General features: G+C 42.1%; 1 protein-coding gene across 1 annotated transcript in view; it reads right to left on the bottom strand.

Moving 5' to 3' along the window:
- Positions 1-1,070: 1,070 nt before the first annotated feature.
- LOC139666197 (contactin-associated protein-like 2) overlaps positions 1,071-19,669 on the bottom strand; it is a gene marked incomplete at its 3' end in the record, with an annotated part of 58,514 nt that continues 39,915 nt past the window's right edge. The window contains exons 9-13 of the mRNA XM_071545328.1: positions 11,590-11,752; positions 6,002-6,108; positions 3,570-3,689; positions 2,371-2,486; positions 1,071-1,155 (exon numbers count right to left, since the gene is read on the bottom strand). Of these exons, the coding sequence (XP_071401429.1) occupies positions 1,071-1,155; positions 2,371-2,486; positions 3,570-3,689; positions 6,002-6,108; positions 11,590-11,752 (591 nt within the window). The remainder of the gene's footprint in view (positions 1,156-2,370; positions 2,487-3,569; positions 3,690-6,001; positions 6,109-11,589; positions 11,753-19,669) is intronic.

Genomic DNA, 19,669 nt, shown 5'->3' with positions numbered 1-19,669 from the left:
TGTGTGTGTGTGTGTGTGTGTGTGCGTGTGTGTGTGTGGTGTGTGGTGTGTGGTGTGTGGTGTGTGTTGGCTGGAGGGAGCAGAGAAAAATGACAGAAGGTGGTTCTGACACTGACAACTAGCTTCTTACTCTCATAGAGAAAAACTCACATGACCATGGAAAATATCAAGACACAGACACACACACACAGACACGCACACACACACACACACAGATGTCTCCCTTGGACGCGACAGACTAAATACCAAGCTTTGACAAAGACAGAACAAAAGAGACTCGAGTGCTGTTCCCTTTGTCTCTCTTCTGTCACACTGCACACCCACCTCTGTCTCTATTTACTGCATGAAAACAATTCAAAACCTTCTTTAAACTACACTAAAGCAGATCACAATCACATTAATCTAATCCAAAACAAACCTAACTGAACCAAACACAACTCAACCCCACTGCAGCCCGGCCCAACTAATCCAAACCAAACTAACAAAGAACCCTACCCGGCTTAGCTCAATCACATCACAGCCAAACCAATCGAGTCCAAACAAATCAGTGTAATCCAAATTAATCTATTCCAAAATGAAACCAACCGGGCCAAAACTCACTCTCTATTTCAACAAAGTAAATTAATGTAACCTTCCATAGTTCTAATGCTGGGTAAGGACAGGATGAAGACAACAGGTCAGTGTGAAGTTCAAACATAATATTCCCTTTACCGTGCCTTTAATATAAGCCAGTAGCAGAGTGTGGTGAGAGAGAGAGAGAGAGAGAGAGAGAGAGAGAGAGAGAGAGAGAGGTAGTGTGATACTTTTTATAGCATAGTTGCATATCATATATATTGCGAGACCTACACAGTCAAGCCTGACTATTGAGACTCGTGAGAGAGAGTCTTTTTTTGTTGTCGAATTTCACATCAAATTATGAATATATAACATTCTATCACTTTGTTGAGCTCTGTGTTGAAACAGCCATTTTGAAACAGCAGCCAAAAAAACCCCCAGACTTTAATCTCCATGTCGCAGTACTTTAGACTGCAAGTCAGTGGCGGATAAGAGATACTGTGCTCAGCCTTTACCTGGAGTGTTGAGCAGTCTGGACATGCGGCAGCTGTAGGAGATATGCTGCTGACAGTGTTCTGCACTGGTGGTGATGGCTGTCACCTGGAAAACACAAACACGGATATATATTTTCATTTAATCTTACTCAGCCAGACAGGTCGATTTCGTGTAAGAACAACCTATTGAGCTGCAAAATGGAACAAAGTGTACTGTAATGCTGTGTTAATTTTGCCTCCCTTGGTTTAGAGGAGCTGAAAATGGATCAAGCGATTCATACAAATTTGATAGCATAATTACGGGAGGATATGCCGTTCAGTTCATGTCATCTTATGGAATGTAGTGGCTATGTACACACTGCAGCTAAATGTGGTATCACTCCTCATTGGAGTGCTTAATCCTGTTAACATCACACACAGTTCACTTTTGAAGGAGAGTGACAACCGCATTCTATAACCACACTCAGATTCAGGTATTTTGAGCGTGGATTCGGTTTGTCATGTGAACCAGAACCACACTGGACAACAGGTAAGTGCCGTAAGGCGCAGCACTCATTATGTTACACAACGTTGTCATTGTTCATTTGAAAAAAAGTAGGTAGTATAGAAGGCTGTTGTGGTCAGAGCAGGAAGAAAAATATTGTTGCGTTCCACAGACAGCACGTCGCTTAAAAGCACCAGGTTCATATGAAGAAAGAGAATAGGACTATCTGTTGGTGGCGGTTTATCAAAACTCGATGGATAAATTGACACCTCCGGCTGTTGTCAATGAATTAAAAATGTTTGGACTGGTTGGAAATTGAGAGAGGAGAAAATGGCACCATCCTCTTCTGTAAGGCTCGTCGTCAGTTTCAGCAGTGGGAAAGAAGTGGATACAAATTGAGCTCTTACCAGCCAATGGGCAATGCAAATATATTATTCCACAGTTCAATAAAATCACCCCTAAAAAGGATCAAAATGTCCCTAAAAAACAGACCAGGGGGCAGAAATATGCCCTCTGAAAAAAGTTGTCCCTGTTCTCCACTTCTTCTTTTAGCAGCAATTTGTGTGTATATTTGTATGTATGTTTACAGATGTATATTTGTGCCTGTGCATGTGGTGGATGCTTTTATCCAAAGCTCCTTCAGCAATGGGCCCCCAGTGGGAAACAAACCCTAACCTTGATGTTGTTAGTGCCATGTTCTTGTTGCACTCATTAGAAGTTGGCCTGGATGAGTTTCAGCTAGATGCCTAAAATATAAAATGCAAATGTGATGCTGCATCATTAAGCTGACTTGGTATGTATAATGAATGTGTGTGTGTGTGTGTGTGTATGTGTTACCTGGTCCATAGAGGCGCTGTAGTTGACCTGTAGGACGGTGCGTCTCTCTCTGCTGGAGCCAGTCACTGTAGTCTGGGCTGGCAGGTTGTTCATCACTGTGGTCCACACCTTGTCCTCTACACACACACACACACACACACACACACACACACACACACACACACACACACACACACACACACACACACACACACACAAGCTCTTGTTTCTAAAAGCCATTCTTAGCATGGCAACCAAGTAGATGAGAACTAGAATTATTCAAAGCATCTTCAACTGCATAACTCAAGGCAGTTAGAGACAAGATGTGATGTTCAGTTACATGGTAAATTGTAAAAAAGTTCTACACTTACACATACATTCACACCCACACACACACACTCACACACACACACACACACACACACACACACACACACACACACACAGACTGGCTGTCATGGCAGTGAAGTTCCTCCTGTGTAATCTAGGCTACAGCTATGAGACTCTAGAGTTTAATAGACACCTTCTATGATGTTAAAGCACGAGCCAGTCACTCAGACATTGCCTCGCTCATTCACACTGTCAATCAGGGAATGTGTGCGTGTGTGTGTGTGTGTGTGTGTGTGTTTCAGATCTCTGATGCGTGTGCGTATGTGTGTGAGAGAGAAAAACTCTAACAGTTCTGAGGTGTGAGTGTGTGTGTGTTCAGCGTGACTAAGGGGCTAGCCAACAGAGTGCAGTGACATTTCATTAAAAGTCTCGCCTTTGCTCTGCCTGCTCTGTCTGCTGTCCCAGACTATTCACTCATTCTGCTGTGTGTGTGTGTGTGTGTGTGAGTGTGTGTGTGTGGGGGAGGATGTGTGTGTGTGAGTGCGCGTGACAAAAGTGGCTCTCAGACCAGTGGAGCACTCGCGCGTCTGTAATGTATATGTGTTTGTGGTGTGTATGTGTGTGCATGCGTGTCCGTGGTGTGTGTATGTTCCGAGTTAAATGTCAGTAGCTGTGGCTGCGTTGCCATGGAAACCCCAGGTATAGCAGGTTAAGCGCAGCCAGTGTCTGAGGTTAAGAAGGAGGAAGGCTGGAGAGTTTTCTTCCCTCACAGATCACTGGGGCTAGACGGAGTCACACACACACACACACACACACACACACACACACACACACACACACACGCGCACACACACAGATGGAATTATGGGTACACACACTCCCACACATACCTGTCATGTTGCAGTTGACTTTGAAGGGGCCAAGGGGTCCGCTGCCGTCAGGGTCGATCCAGTAGGTGTCAGAGGATCTGCCCAAGTGCTTATAGGCCTCGCATGATGGCTCATAGATAGCTGGAGAGGGGGTGAGGGGGTGAGGAGGGGTGTGTGTGTGTGTGTGTGTGTGGGGGGGGGGGGGGGTGACAGAGAGAGAGAGAGAAGGAAGGAGGCAAAGAAGTAAGAGGAACCCAAGTAATTTATGTGTGCCAATGTCTCTTATTCTCTCTTTTAGAAAAACAAATACACAGACTTAGCTCTTTAAGTTCGAAGTTTGAAGGACATTTGTGTGTGTGTTGTGTGTGTGTGTGTGTGTGTGTGTGTGTGTGTGTGTGTGTGTGTGTGTGTGTTGTGTGTGTGTGCATCTGTGTCTGCGCCTGTATTCCATATACCCATTTTGAACATGTCGTGATCACTTCTGATTTTTGAAGGACCAAAGTTTAATTACATTTCAGAATGCCGGGCGGATCTGAAATAACATCATCGCTGTTCGAAGTCGTCTTATTTATTTCTTTATTTACATTTCCTCTCCCACCAGCCGGCACTTTGGATGTGGTTGTCAGTCTCAATTCAATGCCTGTCAAGAAGTGGTGTCTTGGCCCACACACTCCGGCAATCTAACTGACAACATATTGATGTTGTGTTTGTGTTGATCCACACACAGACGCAGAAAGAGAGGGGAGGGGAAATGAATTACGCTTCGAAGAAATTTGTGAGAGAGTGACTTTGAGTGAAACTTTCTTGATTGAGGCGAGAATGTTCACCGGCTTAACACTGGTTTTAGAAGAACATCGCTACAAAACTCTCCCTCTTTTTCTCTCCCTCTTAGTCTGTCTGGCTTCAGTTCATCATTACTCCGTATTCTTTTTCTCTCTCCTCATTTTAGTACTATATGTCTTTTTCCCTGTTATATCCCTCTGCTCCTTTGGGGATTTTTTTTAGCGATGCACTTGCTTTCTGAGAGGCCATCTACTTCATGGAAAGGGGCATTTACTGGAACTGACACTCCTGAATTATCTCAGAATGATCCGCACAGAATTCAAGAGAATTGTTAGAGCAGTATTTCTGGTTCAAACGCCACGGGTCAAAGGCCGTGACACAAATTAAGTGGGTTTACCAGTGTTTTCCCTATAATTTATTCAACAGTGGTGCGCTATTACAGAAAGATTAAAAGGCCAGCACTGCTAGAAAAAATATGATATTAAAAGATCATCATAATTTTGCCAGATTTACTTCCAAAACACAAACAAGGACAGGGACAATATTTAGAATAAGTGCTTTATCATGATAAAATATCCAAATAAAACTGATGAACAGTGGAAAACAGCTTTACTACACGACAACTACAACCAAAATTATGACAGACATGGACCTGAAACTAAATTTAACTTTCTAAGGGAAGGTGTCATATTTTTTTGACTGTGTTTTATCCTTCATTTATCCTGGGAAAGCACTGAACCCTGCTTCATGTTCACACCAGTACAACCACAGTCTTGGGGTTCATTGCCTTGCTTAAGGGCACTGCAGTAGTGGTTGTTGAGGGAGGGGAGAGCGTTACTCATTCACTTTCCCCACCCACATTTTCCCAGCTAGTCTGGGGATTTGATCCAGCGACCTTCCAGTCACAAGCCTGCCTCTCTAACCTCCGCTGCACCTTCAATTATGTCTGGTGGGTGAATTAGTCCTTCATCAGACACATAGAGAAAAAGAGACAGATAGAAATGTGCATGCATGACTATACAAATGCATACACACACACACACGCACACAAACACAAACACACACACACACACACTCCTCTAAAACACACAGGCAGAGTCAGAGAGGAACAAAAAGAATAAAGGAAATGCTGGCGGCAGCGTGGAAAGGAGAAATGTAAGATTTGGGAATTTCTGAAGAGCTCCCCTTGGACTGCCTTTCCTTTCTGTCTTTCTTTCTCTCTCAGGTCAGTTCAGTTTGATTTATTAGGATGAACATGAACACTAGTGCCTCTCTCTCAGTTTGTGTGTTTTCTAAAGACAACAATATTTGTGGCACGGGAGAGAGGAAGGAGGGATGGCATTCTCAATTTTTAAGCCTCTCTCTCTCTCTCTCTCTCTCTCTCTCTCTCTGACTCTCTTCTCTTTGTGTGCTGGTGCTCTTTGTCTGGTTGCCTCTCCTCAGACCTCAGAACAAAACACACAACACTGTCAGGATGCCCGGCCTCTGAACACTTCAAAGTTCATCTGTCCCTCTGCTGAGTATTGTGGCTTTGGATGGAGAAACAGCTTAATCACTCAAAGGGGAATTGAGGCGGACCGAGTCAAACAAACACACAAGGAGCAGAATACAGCGCTGTTACTGATACACCACAAAAAACGCATGGACACACACACACATACTGTACTTACAAGTGTGGCAGGTGGCGCCTGTGTAGCCTGTCCCATCACAGGTACAGCTGAAACTGTCCCACGTCTGTTTACACCGGCCCCCATGTTCACAATGATTAGGCATACACCTGCAGGGAGGGAGGAAGAGGCACACAGAGACCGAGAGAGAGAGAAAAGAGAATCATTTTAAACCTTCTCAAGGCATGTATTGCCTTTAGAAACAGGAAAATTTGAAGTTCTTTCTATGCCTGCAGCTAATGATATAATTCTACCCCACTGCATGGCTATGCAACAGGGATATGTCAGGAGTAACACTTTACACTGTGTGGAGACAAAAAAAATCACCCGACATGAAGCAAAGCACCCAGGGAATGTGATTGAAGGCGTGTGATTCTGGGAGTCTAGAAAATGGAGAACAAGCCCAGTTGGAGAGTGAGAATGAGCAACACATTCTCACATCACAGATAGCTGTAGGAAATCTAGTAGAGCTGCAACGATTAATCGATTAATCGATTAGTTGTCAACTATTAAATTAATCACCAACTATTTTGATAATCGAATAATCGGTTTGAGTAATTTTTTAAGAAAAATAAGGCAAAATTCTCTGATTCCAGCTTCTTAAATGTGAATATTTTCTGGTTTCTTTACTCCTCTATGACAGTAAACAGAATATCTTTGGGTTGTGGACAAAACAAGACATTTGAGGACATCATCTTGGGCTTTGGGAAACACTGATCGACATCTTTCACCATTTTCTGACATTTTATAGACCAAACAACTAATCGATTAATCGAGAAAATAATCGACAGATTAATCGACAATGAAAATAATCGTTAGTTGCAGCCCTAAAATCTAGGCTACATACTGAAATGTCGTATTGATTTAGAAGCAGTCAGGTCGCATAGGGAATAAGTGTCCCACCTCTCTGCCAAAGTGAATATCTGTGTGACGTTCTGAATATGGGAGACAATAGTGAAAGCTCACTAATACCGCTTTCACACTGGACTAGTGACATGGGCTGACCATCAGTTGAGTTGTGGCACCTTTTGCACAATCCACATCTCAAAGCTTCAAAATCCTTCTCGAACTAGTCTGCTTCCCTTTATCTCCAGCTCCTCCTTTGTAATTGGAACTGATTTAATAAGGGAGATCAATAAGGGATAATGGCTTTTACCTGGATTCACCTCATCAGTGTACTTCACGAAAATAGAGTAAGTGCCCCTAATAGCTTGTACACGCATTCGACATTAGCACAAAACGGCCCATGAAAATGTCAATTCAGATGAAAAAAACAAAAAAGAGAACTCGAGGCATAAAGCTTTCACCTGACAACAGCAGTATCTCAGCCATGTAATAATCATTCCACCCTACAGTAAGTGTAAATATTTCGATAGAGGGCATACAGTAATCAGATAGTCCCCCAGTTTGGCGCCTTTAGCTATTTAACGTGTGATATTGGCGAACAGCTAGCGGCGTGCCTACTTAAGTAGAACCGGAGCAGTTTGCACATCACTGTTTTTTCTTGTTGAAATATGAAAACCATCTCAAATCCTGAATACATCAAAGATATGAGGTACGATTTGCCTGCAGGCCTGGTGGGGATGGCTCCCAAAGCATTCGACTGCTGGAGCTGGGTTTTACACACACACACACACACACACACACACACACAATGTAAGGTACACATATACAAACATAAGCTATGTGATCACAAATATCTGAGGCAGCTCGTTTGAATGAATCATAGCGCTGCTAAAAGGAAAGCCAGCTGGAGAAAAAAACAAAAAAAAAACATTGACTCATTAGAGCCGAGGGGGTCCTTTAAAATGCTGTGTTCTTTAGTCCTTTGGGGGTGAAGGCACTTAGGCAGTAGAAACATTCCCTCTCTGGGCGGAGAAAAGATGATCACTGTTGTCAGACTTAACAACAAAGCTGACATGCATCTGCAGGCTTGTTCGTGTTGTACAAGGAGAGAGAGAGTTTGTCTGAGTGTGGGTGTGTGCATATTTTCATGTTTGTGTATATTAATACTCATAAGTGCATGTTTGTGTGCAGTACATTTGTGCGTGTGTGTACTTAATGTGTACGTGGTTTCTGTGTGTGTGTGTGTGCTTTGTGAGTTGTGTGCCGACACTCTCTGTAATACATTAACCCTCTCACGGTGCTGTTGCGCAGACGCTCAGATGCTGTAGCTGTCAAAACAAGCCGGCTCCAAAACTAAGAAAATATATGCTATGGCAGGAAAAAAAACTGTGAGCAGGAGAACAGAAATATTTTTTGGGGGAGAGAGCGGGGGGTGGGGGTGGGAGGGGGGTTTATGTAAGTGTGTGTGCACGCGAGCAAGCAGTAATGTGTGTGTGTGTGTGTGTGTGTGTGTGTGCAGCGAGGGAGAGATGTAGGTGCCATAGCTTTGTGTAGAAAAAAAAATGACATTTGTAAAATAATTCACCACCTAACTGAGGATATCTTGGCTCTAACTGTGTTGACTAATGCAGTAGAAGATGCTTTGGATAGCTCTAGTGCACATGTGCCTGGCTGCCATGCTAAAAATGGCTTTTAGAAGCAAGATCTGTCATGCTGTGTACAAACCTGCACCTGTAAACACCTGGAAACTGTAAATGTAAAAGTTCCAGTGGGTGTGACAGCGTTTTACTTTTAGGAGAAGGTTCCAATGAAAACGGTATAATATAAAAGTGAGCAGACTATATAAAACCTTGATTTTTTGAGCACATAATTGCATGCACTGTAATTGAACTGATTCAGAAAAGCATTTCACATATGCCTGTGTGTCAAGTGTGTCACAATCTTTTGTACCTTCAGCAGGCTAACAAGGGTAGATAAAATGACATTGTGCTTTCACAATGGGCTACGATTGACGAGCACAAAGGCATTTGTTCAGCAAGCTGTGTGCACTGAAGTGCACCGACTCTGTACTCCGGGCTTTGTTTGAGAATAGAGGTAATTCTACCAAGAGAATGGTGAACACATATACAGCAATCTCTGAAATGGAGTGTGTGTGTGTATGCTTTTATGTGTCATTGTGTGTGTTTTTGGTGTTTAAGTTTGTGTGTTCCCATGCAGTGTGATAGTGTCAGTGTGTAATATATGAATTTGCATTCCCGCTTGGATCCTGGGTGTATTTTACTCAGTGTGTCAGCGTGAGAGAGCAAGTAAGTGTTTGTGTGTGTGTGCGTGCGTGTGTGTGTGTGTGCGTGTGTGTTTGCTTCATCTACCATCTCAGCCTAAACAGAATCCCACAGTGGAACGGCATTGATCAAAAGGAGGTCAGACAGGGCTATTGGACTGCCTTCAAAGACATTCAGATTAGTTAGATGGTAACACTGCACCCATTCATCTTCCATGGCAGTACAGGGCCCACCTCAAGTACTGCAGGGTTCAGATACAACATTTTGAGGTAATAGAGATGGGCAATACTGCATGCAGCAAGGGTAGGATTTGTTAACTGGGACAACATGAATGATATCGTAGTTGTAATTAACTAACATGCTGTATATATTATTTAAAAAAATACTTTGTTAGCAAAGTTTACTATTTACAATGCCCATTTGTCATGTCTTCTTGAATAGACTTTGAGATGCAGTGAAATAACATGCAGCACGGTAGGATAAACTGTGGTACAGATCAGCATGTTTCTGGACTGGTTACAGGTCACTGGTTAGTATTGGTTTGGTCTACTGGTATATATGGTATTGGTATTTCTTGAGGCAGGCTATGACATGATGCTGCCACTAAAATGTCTTGCGAATTTAAAAGGCTGCAGCTGAATAACATCTGCACTCATCTGTGACCGTTTTGCTTCTTTACTCAGAATAAAACAGTTCATACATTTATGATCAGTAACTCTAACTTAGTGGCATCAGGACAGCATCAAAGGGAAGCTTCAGGATTCAAAGACTGTGTAAACACACTGTTTTCAGCCAGTCTCCGTCTAGTACACAACTTTGAAAGATGGGAAAAAGTGGGGCAGAGAGTGACAGTAAACAGGGGTGTGTGTCTGTGATAACGGATCACCCATCTCTAGTTGGGGGCGATTTTCTGATCGCAAAGCATTTGAGGCTGCCAGGCGAAATACATGCCTTGACACCGCTGATTGAGGTGCGGCCAGAAGTGCAACACGCTGGAAAGTTTCCACCCATAGAGAGCAGCGCAACAATGAGTTTCTGCCCCTAGAAGTGGATGCAGGACTTAATTTGAGAAATGTTTAAATTAAGTACTGGGTTAATGCTACTTACTACTGTATATAGAAGCCGTATATAGAAGCCATATAACCATGTTTACAGCTCAAATGTGATTTAGTGCTGATTCACTCTCGATGAAGGCTATCCTATTGCCAACCAACCAATCAACATGCATCTTAGGATGTTCAAAGGAGTTGTTTGGCCATGACCTTTAGCATTTGTCACCAATGTTGGTGCACGTGAATGGGGAATTAAATAAATTATTTCATTCCACATAGCACTGAAAATTGTGAATGCAAACAAATGGTAACAGAAGACTGGCACCAATAGACTGGCTTCAAAAACTTTGGAAAACTTTGGTTTAAGCCTCGTTCTAAACTTTAGTATCCCAGCAAGCTAGACCTTTCTTGGAGAGAGGACAACATTGATCTATCTAATTCAAGCAGTGGCAGTTGGTGTCTACTTCTCTGAGCAGAGATATTGATGTAGGAAAGCGTTATCGACAAACCTGACCTGAAAACAAATTGCTCAATTCAGGAAGACGGTGGTCCAATCAGAACAAGGTCAACCTCCTCCTAATTACTGTAGCTTCCCAGTCTCTTTCACCTTAAAGGTTAGATCCAGGGGCATGACTAATGACCACAGCAATCTTATTCACGGGCCAAAGGCATGACTGAAAACCGCTGAAGTCTTGTTTAATTTAGGACTACGCTTAATCCATGATGGTTAAACTAGCCCATGCTGCTTAAACGGTATGCATACAGGCATCCGATTCGCCGTAAAGAGGCTCTCAAATGAAGCTCAAGGGATGGATGATTCCATCTATGGCAAATCCGTCCCAATGTGTTTGTCTGGCCTATAATATGGAAATATCAATGAATTGAAATGTCAACAACTTGTAATGAATATTTCCAATCAGCTACGTGGGACGTGCTGTGCAGAAGCCCCGACTGTTATATTTGGCAATGAAATAGAGGGGAGATGTGTGGCTCATGTGCGAAGTGTGATTGAGATCGTGCAGTGGTTTCGAGGATGGCACCGATTCTTTTCTTTCTCTCTTTAATGAAAGTAATGTAGTGTTTACACACATCTCCTTACTGTGAATCCACCACATCAATTATATCCATTTATCAATATGACATGTGCAAACAAAAAACCCCTCACACCTAACATATGACTGCAGCCACGCACACAACAACCAAGGCCCTCAGCAATAAATCTTTGGATAACAATTCAGAGACTCCACATAATAGCCTTGTTTATATGAAACTACCAATTTAAAAACAATTTGATTTATGACTTTCATTGTTTTATTGTTCCACATATGTGTGTATGTGTATCCGCGTTTCTGCATGACTATGTGCGTGTGTGTATGTGTGTGTGTGTGTGTGTGAGCATTATTACTCTTACCTGTCTATGATTGCACACATGTCGAGGCTGACATTCTCAAAAGCTCCCACAATGCCTTTCTCCACTGCATGCAAATCGGCGGGTTGATCGTCCAATAGGATTGCTTGCATGCAGCCTTGGAAGGAACGCTGGGATGGAGGGAACAACGTCTGTAGGAAATACCCTGAACCAGAAAAGAAAAGAACAAAACCATGTAACTAAGCTTTAGTACAATTTTTCACATCACAAATCATTGAGAGTCATGTCTGAAACTGAATTGAATTGATATGAACTGAACTAGAGAAGGAGCAGAAAGAAAGGGATGTAGAGCGGCTCCCTCGGAGCAACAGAGAGTGGGAGGGCTTAAGGAATGACAGTGGGGGTAGAAGGCAATAAACACGGAAAGATGGATTCCTTTGATCCATGATATAAAACACATAGAGAGAAGAAGACCATCTGCAAAAGCAGACATCAAACCCAACAACGACATAATCCTTGACAAGGAACAACATACTGGGCTAGTCCTTGGTTATTGTCACTTCACAGCCATGAACCTTCACCAGTCCTCTTGTTTTAGAGCTTATCCACAAGGCCCATTAGCCTTAATACAAGAGCTAAGGCCGCAATAGACTAGAGGACTTTATAGGCGGTACTATATACCTTTATGAGATACAAGAGTCAATGGGCCGTCCAGAGATGGCACTGGGCCTTGACTGCAACAGGGACAAGGGTAGGACAAAAGCCTGTGTATGTGTGCGTACCTGCAAGTGTCATTATATGCAGTCTAGGAGACAAGAGAGCTTAGGATTCAATCTGTGCCATAAGCACACAGGTCACTCATAAAACACTGCCTCTCAATGACATCTCCATCATATGGATGTTATAGGCTGTCACACTCTCTGGCATGGCTATCAGCCTCAAGGCCAAGGCAACAAAAAGGCTTATTATAGAGGGCATTATGCACTGTGTGTGTGTGTGTGTGTGTGTGTGTGTGTGTGTGTGTGTGTGTGCGTGCGTGCGTACCTGCACACCTGGAGTTTGTGGGCTGGAAGACACGCAGCAAAGTTCTGTTGTTTTCCAGCAAACAAAGCAGCAGAATAGTAAATTATGTGTGTGCATGCGTGTGCTTGTGTGTGTTTGTGCTGTGTGTGTGTGTGTGTGTGCTTATCCACTGCCTCACATCTCCTCTTGTGATTTTCATTTTTCCCCCCCAAAAAAAGTTTCTCCTGTCATCCTTGCCATCTGTCTCCTCTCCCCCTCCACCTGTCTGCTGTCTATCCCCCGAAGTGGGAGAGAGACAGAGAGAGAAGGGAGGGAGAGAGAGAGAGAGAGAGGATGAGAAATAGAGCAGACTACAGCTGGCTGGCAGCTCTTTGTGTCCTGTGGATAGCATATGAATGCAAGGGAAACACTGCCTTCCTGACAGTTTGGCAGAATGAATGGAAGAAGCCGTGGAACGATGGATGGATGGGTAGATAGTTGCATGTTGCTAGGCTGTGGAAGATGACAGCGGGTTCTGTTGCTCTCTTATTCTTACTAAACCACCAAACCAGTGTTACTGAAATTTCCAAAATTACCTGAACTTCCTGCTGCTTACTAATAATTTTGAAAATATTTAATACATGCAATTATATTTTTTTTCTGCATATTAGATTGAGTCTTAGGCATGTTCGACTTGATAAATACGTTTCGGATTAGCATTTCAACATCAATCAGGTTTGAATAAACGGAGCCCATTTGTCTCTTCACATCCAATACTATGTGCAATACATGCATTTTACATTCACAATAAATTGAGAGCATCTTGCTTCCTTAATATGATGTATTTGCTGTTGAAAGAGGAAATATTGTGTGGAAGGATCATTCAAAAGAGTAAACCAATGGGATATCAGTTAGGGAGAGAGAGGCAATTTTTTTTGCTGTTGTAGGGGCGGGATTGTTAAAAATTTGTGATGGTTTTATTGGTTGGAATTTGTATGTACGCCTCCTGGTATATGATTCTATTTTCCAGTAATCATTTTCCAGTAGTAGTAAAAGTAATGTAGAGTATGTTCAGTGGCAGGTTGCTGTCACAGAGCTGCTTAATGGACAGACTCAGGAGACCTTTTGTCCCCAGAGCCATTAGGCTCTTCAACTCTTCCCAACAGGGGTGGGGGGGAAATTGAGTACTGGGCCTGATGCTCTGCTCTATGTCTCTGCTCTGTGCTTTTGCTGTATTACACTGGTGTTTTTAGCCCTGCTTACTATGCACTTTAAGTCACTTTATTTACTGTCATTGCACAATCTTTTTTTGCATTGTGGAATTATTTATTTATCTACTGCATGAACAATCTCCATATGTACAGGTCGTTGTAGTTTAAAGTAGTTTAAAGTTTTTAGTATCTTATGCTTATGTACAGTGCAATTAATTTTACACAGGTCAATTTTTATTGTGTGTATTGTTAAATGTTTATTGTGTGTATTTAATTGTGTGCCGTATTTAAGATACTGGCTGCCTAAATTTCCTCTGGGATTAATAAAGTATCTATCTATCTATCTATCTATCTAATGAGATTTTGATACAATAAAATTACATTTTTGTCTTTTTTTTGGCATGCATTGTCAAATAGGTGTATGGTATGATGAGCTAAGAATGAGCTAAAAAAGCAAAGTCATTTTTCATTTCAGCGTGACTTTAAATCTAGCTGTCCTGAATAAGAACCCAAACGCCTACATAACCTCCCAGCCTCATCTCCCATCAACCATCAATCAGCTCAGTGTGTCAGTTTGTTATATGCTATGAATTAATATCTGGGCGTTACTGAGTAATAATGTGTGTGTTCAGTAAACATTCCTTGGCTAAATAAACATCCCTACTGTTATAGTCATTTAAATTGGTCAAGGCACTGCACTGTGCTTTAATGCCTCTCTAAAACCATGACCAACCATGTCTGATGGAATTTGTCATTATTCTTTTGCATCTTACAGCCCTCCATGCTATGCACATTTTATTTACCCTGATCACTTCCTTCAGTGCTACCTAAAAATGTTGTCATCATTGCTTCAGGAACTTGTAATGCAATGCAATGTACTGTCAAACAGAGGAAAATACACAGAATTAATGAGGTGAAGTCCGACAGAAACAAACACTGGGCGAAAGCATAAAGGTGATCATACACCTGTGCCTCCTCAGGCTATCACACCCCCATAGCTTAAATCCAAGCTAAGGGTGGGTGACCATCTTTTCCTTTTTACCGAATGCAATTACGTTGTGTCGCTTTAATTTGCAATAAAAGCAAAAAACTCTGTCTCCCATAATCCCTCAGGATCTGGAATAGGAGCAGGCATGATTCCCCTGCAGTCCTGCTGGCAGTGTATCACAGCCTCCCTGCTGTGCCCTAAGGAGCTCCCCTTCAGTACGCACTGGAACACCGGCACCTGTGCCAGCTCTCTGCCACCCGCACACCATCAAACTGGCGTGGCTGGATCCCAGGCTTCAATACACTGCTTCTCATATCCTCCCACATCCAGGGGCATCTATAGGATCTGCTGCTAGAGGAGGTAGGTTGGAAATCAGCCAAAAAGTAACAGGAGCATAGACATATTGACTTAATATTTTGAAGATGCGACTCTTTTTTTTTTCAGAAGAGACAAAAAATGTTGTGTATTCTCAGTAAATCCAAAGTCTGTGTCCAGACATGATTCAGTGCATTCTTACACTAATAAATGTGACATTGTGTATATATATAGACTTCAGGCTTCTAGTCTGTTGTGGATAAATCAATCAGAGAGCAAAGAGGGCAAAAGCAGATGGGCCACTTTCCTGTAGCAGTCACACACACACACACGCACACGCATACAGCTACCAAGAAAAAATTGTGCTCACCTATTGATTAACTGCTGCCACCTCTCCCTGAGATATTGTCCAATGATTGATTCAAGTACAAGACATTTTTCGATCAAAATGTTACATAAACTGTTACGAGACTCATTCAGTTACATCATTTCCCAAAACTGGAATACACATCTTCGGATATATAGAGCATGTTCAAAAGGAACATGCATGCTCAAACATCCATGCACATGCATCGAGGACAATGCTGTACATGCCAGATGTGCACACAAACACATATGCACGCGCACACACACACACACACGCACAAATACACACATTTACACTGATCCCAGGCTGCTCTTTGATAAATGTGGGCTTCAGAGTCTCATGTCTAATTCATCACAAGCTTTAAGGAGAGGAATGGGTCAGACTGTGTAGAGGCAGGACTGGGAGGTATACCATATATTAAAGTATTGTGGTATGAATCCACACAATACCGTTGTAATGATATATTTGTCTTTTTTTTTTTTTTTTTTATCTAGCTCATTGAAAAATTGCACATTGGAGCAGTGGTGTAATGAAAGTATGATATATACATTTGATTATAGAATAGGCCATTTGAATAAAAGTAGCATGTTGGCAGTTTCTTTTAAGAGATAAAAAAGATGCCACATCATAGTGTAACTTGTATTGGAGAAGCCAAGTCAAAAACTGTCAAAGACTGCTACACCATGAAAAAAACAAGAAAGCTATCATGAGATTCTACAGAGGCAAATGTCCCACCTGTATCTGCATTAGATATTTTTTCTGCACCTGTGCAGAATTCAAATACAGTAATTAATTGCACCTGTGCACATGTGCATAAGATGTAACAGAAAAACGATGTGACAGAAAAGTATATTTCAGCAAATCATTATTTTATGCTCCTTTCCAAAAATGACGAAAAAAGAATGAGCCAACTAAGAAAAGGTGTTACACTTTGTGGCACAACTCAGCACAATCACGGTTATAAATTTGGTAAGGAAGTGGAGCTTGTAAAGACTAATAAGTGAGAAAGCTGCACACTCCTTTCTCAATTGTGCCACACATCAAACACCAACATTTCAGCGCAGAGCTTTCTTCAGGGTGAAGCTTCCCATAATTGACTATTCTCTCTTTGCTATATCCTTTCGTCCCCTGTTGCCGCACAGAAAAGAGCGAGACTTTATGGTCTTGTGTGTGTGCAAGTGCGTATGTTTGTGTACCTGTGTGTTGGCATGCAGGTGTGTGTGTGTGTGTGTGTCTGTCTAGCCTCTTGAGAAATTCAATCTACAGCTGTCTCGTGTCAGTCACTTACTAATTTCTCTAAGCGCATCGTCAGGAGTAAGAAACTACTCCCCGTAAAATAGGCTTTGGGTTCAGGAGACTGCTTCTAAAAGCAGACGCTCACGAGGATAGAGGGGTGGAGATGAGAGGAGAGGAGGCGAAGGGGAGGGGGGCTCGACCGGGGTAAAGAGGATAAGAGGGATGAGAGGAAGGGGGAGAAGACAAGGGGAAAGAAAAAGAGAAGAGAGGAGAGGATGAATTGAGAGAATTGAAGAGAAGGAAAGAGGGGAGGGGGACAGAAGAAAAGTGAAGAGGAGATGAGGAGGAGAGAGATGAGGAGAAGAATAAAGGAAGGGAGCAGGGTTGAGGGTAAGGAGGCTCAGAGCCAAGCCCCGTCCTTCTGCTTGCATCTAAAGTAGAATCGTCTATAACTCTATAACCTTGGGTTTAGGCAGTGATGTGTGTCACCATTACTGCTACAGAATTAGAAAAGAGAGGACATTTCTATCTAAATCAGCATTGTTCAATAGTCGTTTGGCTGGTACAGTTTCGATGGCTGCCACTGAACTATTGATAATCTTGGAATAACATCCCAGTGGCAGTTTCACTTTTCTTCAATAATGATTTCAAGTTTCATTTGAATTGACAAAACTATATGTAAAAAAAAAAACAATTAGCTAAAATAAAATAAAAGGAAAAAAGTCTGAACAAAATATAGCATTTCCATTGACGTAATTGGTATATTTGGCTTGGAGAACGCTAAAAGTAACCATGTCCCAGAGGTGGCAGTTGTGCTGAACTTGCCAGTCCATTCTATCCGTTTTAAATGCTGTGATCACTGCTCACTGTCCTCAGGTCCAGTCTGTCATTTCACCCCCACACACACAGTGAGTCACTTTCTGCTTGATTAAACACAGACTGGTAATTATCTCATATAATACCTCCTGTGTGTGTAAGTGTGTGTGTGTGTGTGTTTGTTTGTTTGCATGCCATAATGGTAAAAATTACTCATTGCCCAGGTGCACTGTCCCTTTCTCTGTCAAAGCCTATTATGTGTTTGTCAAGTATTACTAAAACACTAATTAGTGTGTGCTTCTGAGCGTGCGTGTGTGTGTGTGCGTGCGTGTGTGCGTGTGTGAGTAGGTGTGTGAGTAGGTGTGTGTGTAGGTGTGTGCAAATGTATGTCCCTGCATATGTGTGTGGCTTCAATATAATGCTAATTAGTCTTGATTTGGTTTAATGTGGCAATTGGCAATGCTTAACAAACACCAAGCCACAGTGGGGAAATAAAATGAAGAATATGCAGTGATATAGAAATGGACAAATAGTCAAACCCTCTTTCCTCTGACATCTAAGCACAGTTTCTACATTGACACTCACCTTAAATAGCACATGAGATGGTTACATCAAAGGTATACTAGCAAACAGTTCCCTATTGTTGCAGAGCAAATATTATATTATGTCTATTACTTGCATTACAGTTGGATGTCTGGAGAGAGGACAACCTAACACAAGATAGAAATTATTTCAATCGCAATGCAACACACATATTCCTACTGCTAAAATGAATGTATTATAAATACAAATTATTATTAATTATACTATGATTATATGCTGGCAGCAGTATTGCTTTCCTTATCCTGCAGTCTGTTCCAGTCTGTGGTCACCGATCAACAAGTGTTGCCAATGGAAACAGAGTAGAGTGAGGCCTTAAAACATTTAGATGATGAGAGATGAGAGATGGATGGAAATACACAAATCTCTTCATCAGAGAACAGTTGACTGTCCGTGATAATGAAGAGTTTTTTGCTTTCTGTCAATTGTGGCGCACAGAGAGAACTGTCTCAGTCCTATGGAATAGAAACTGCTGATGGAATACTGTTAGAGAGGTTTAGGGCAGCTTAATGCGCTTGGCCCCTCTGACTCATCAAGCTGTGTGATCAGAGAGAGTAATTGAGGGCAAGCCAGAGGCTAAACTATCTTTTGTACACTCACTATATTATTCTGTTACCTCTATGGTGGGATGGAAATTAGCTTCCCAATGTGATGAGATGGAGTGTTTTGAATAAATGCTCTGGATATTCTGTCTGACTTGTGGGCAGAGTGCATGTGTGTGAGTGTGTGTGCTTATGAATTTGGGAGCGTTTTGACTGTTCAAAAACACCCACACATTCAATGTGCAGACAAGTACACATACACACACACACACACACACACACACACACACACCCCCACACACACACACACAGATCTAGATGGCTTGAGGCCGTCTGTTCCTCTCTAATGGAGAGAGAAGGCACTGAAGAACAAAAGAAATCAGGTCATGAAATTGGCATACTGATCAGTATTCTGAATCTGTTATCCATTCAAGTAAAATCAAACCCAAATGTCAGAAAGCTGAGAACAAACTAAAAATACATTTGGAAGCTAAAAACAACCGCGAAAAGCAGAAGCAGCTTCTCGGTGAGGAAATTCTAATCAAAGTCATGACAACATATTAATCGATTAAAATAGTTCCAAACATGCTCTTTGAAAAAACATCTCGCCTCGCCTGCAAAGCTGTGGCCTAAATATCGTTTTGTATTCCTCGCCATAGTAATAATCAGCAGTTTTGTATCCCCTGCAGCCCGCAAACTTGTGTTTACCACCAGGCTCTCTGCTCCTCAGCATTCATTATGTCATGTAAAATTAACGAGGAAAACCCCAGTCACAGTTGCTGCCAGTTCAGCCCACATGCTATCTCTGCCGGTAGGGAAGAAACCCTCTGAAAGAATAAAGTCATGCTATTTCCCTACAGTGCATATTTGTATGTGTGTGTGTGTATGTGTGTGTGTACAAGCACACACACATACACACAAGTTTTTCGTGTGTGGTTGTAACTGTGTGTAAGCCTGTGCATCTATGCAAGCGCATAGATGCGTGAGAGAAAACAGAAAGTGTATTTGAAGGAATATTTTTATGTAGATGCAGATATTTAAGCAT

The sequence above is a fragment of the Centroberyx affinis genome, unplaced genomic scaffold, assembly GCF_046629955.1.
Source record: "Centroberyx affinis isolate AG114_WGS23_722 - 3 ecotype Tasmania unplaced genomic scaffold, CSIRO-AGI_Caff_v1 ptg004862l_1, whole genome shotgun sequence".
NCBI classification, from domain to species: domain Eukaryota; kingdom Metazoa; phylum Chordata; class Actinopteri; order Beryciformes; family Berycidae; genus Centroberyx; species Centroberyx affinis.
Note: the sequence above shows the minus strand (reverse complement) of the source record. Positions and strands in the feature narration are given on the sequence as shown.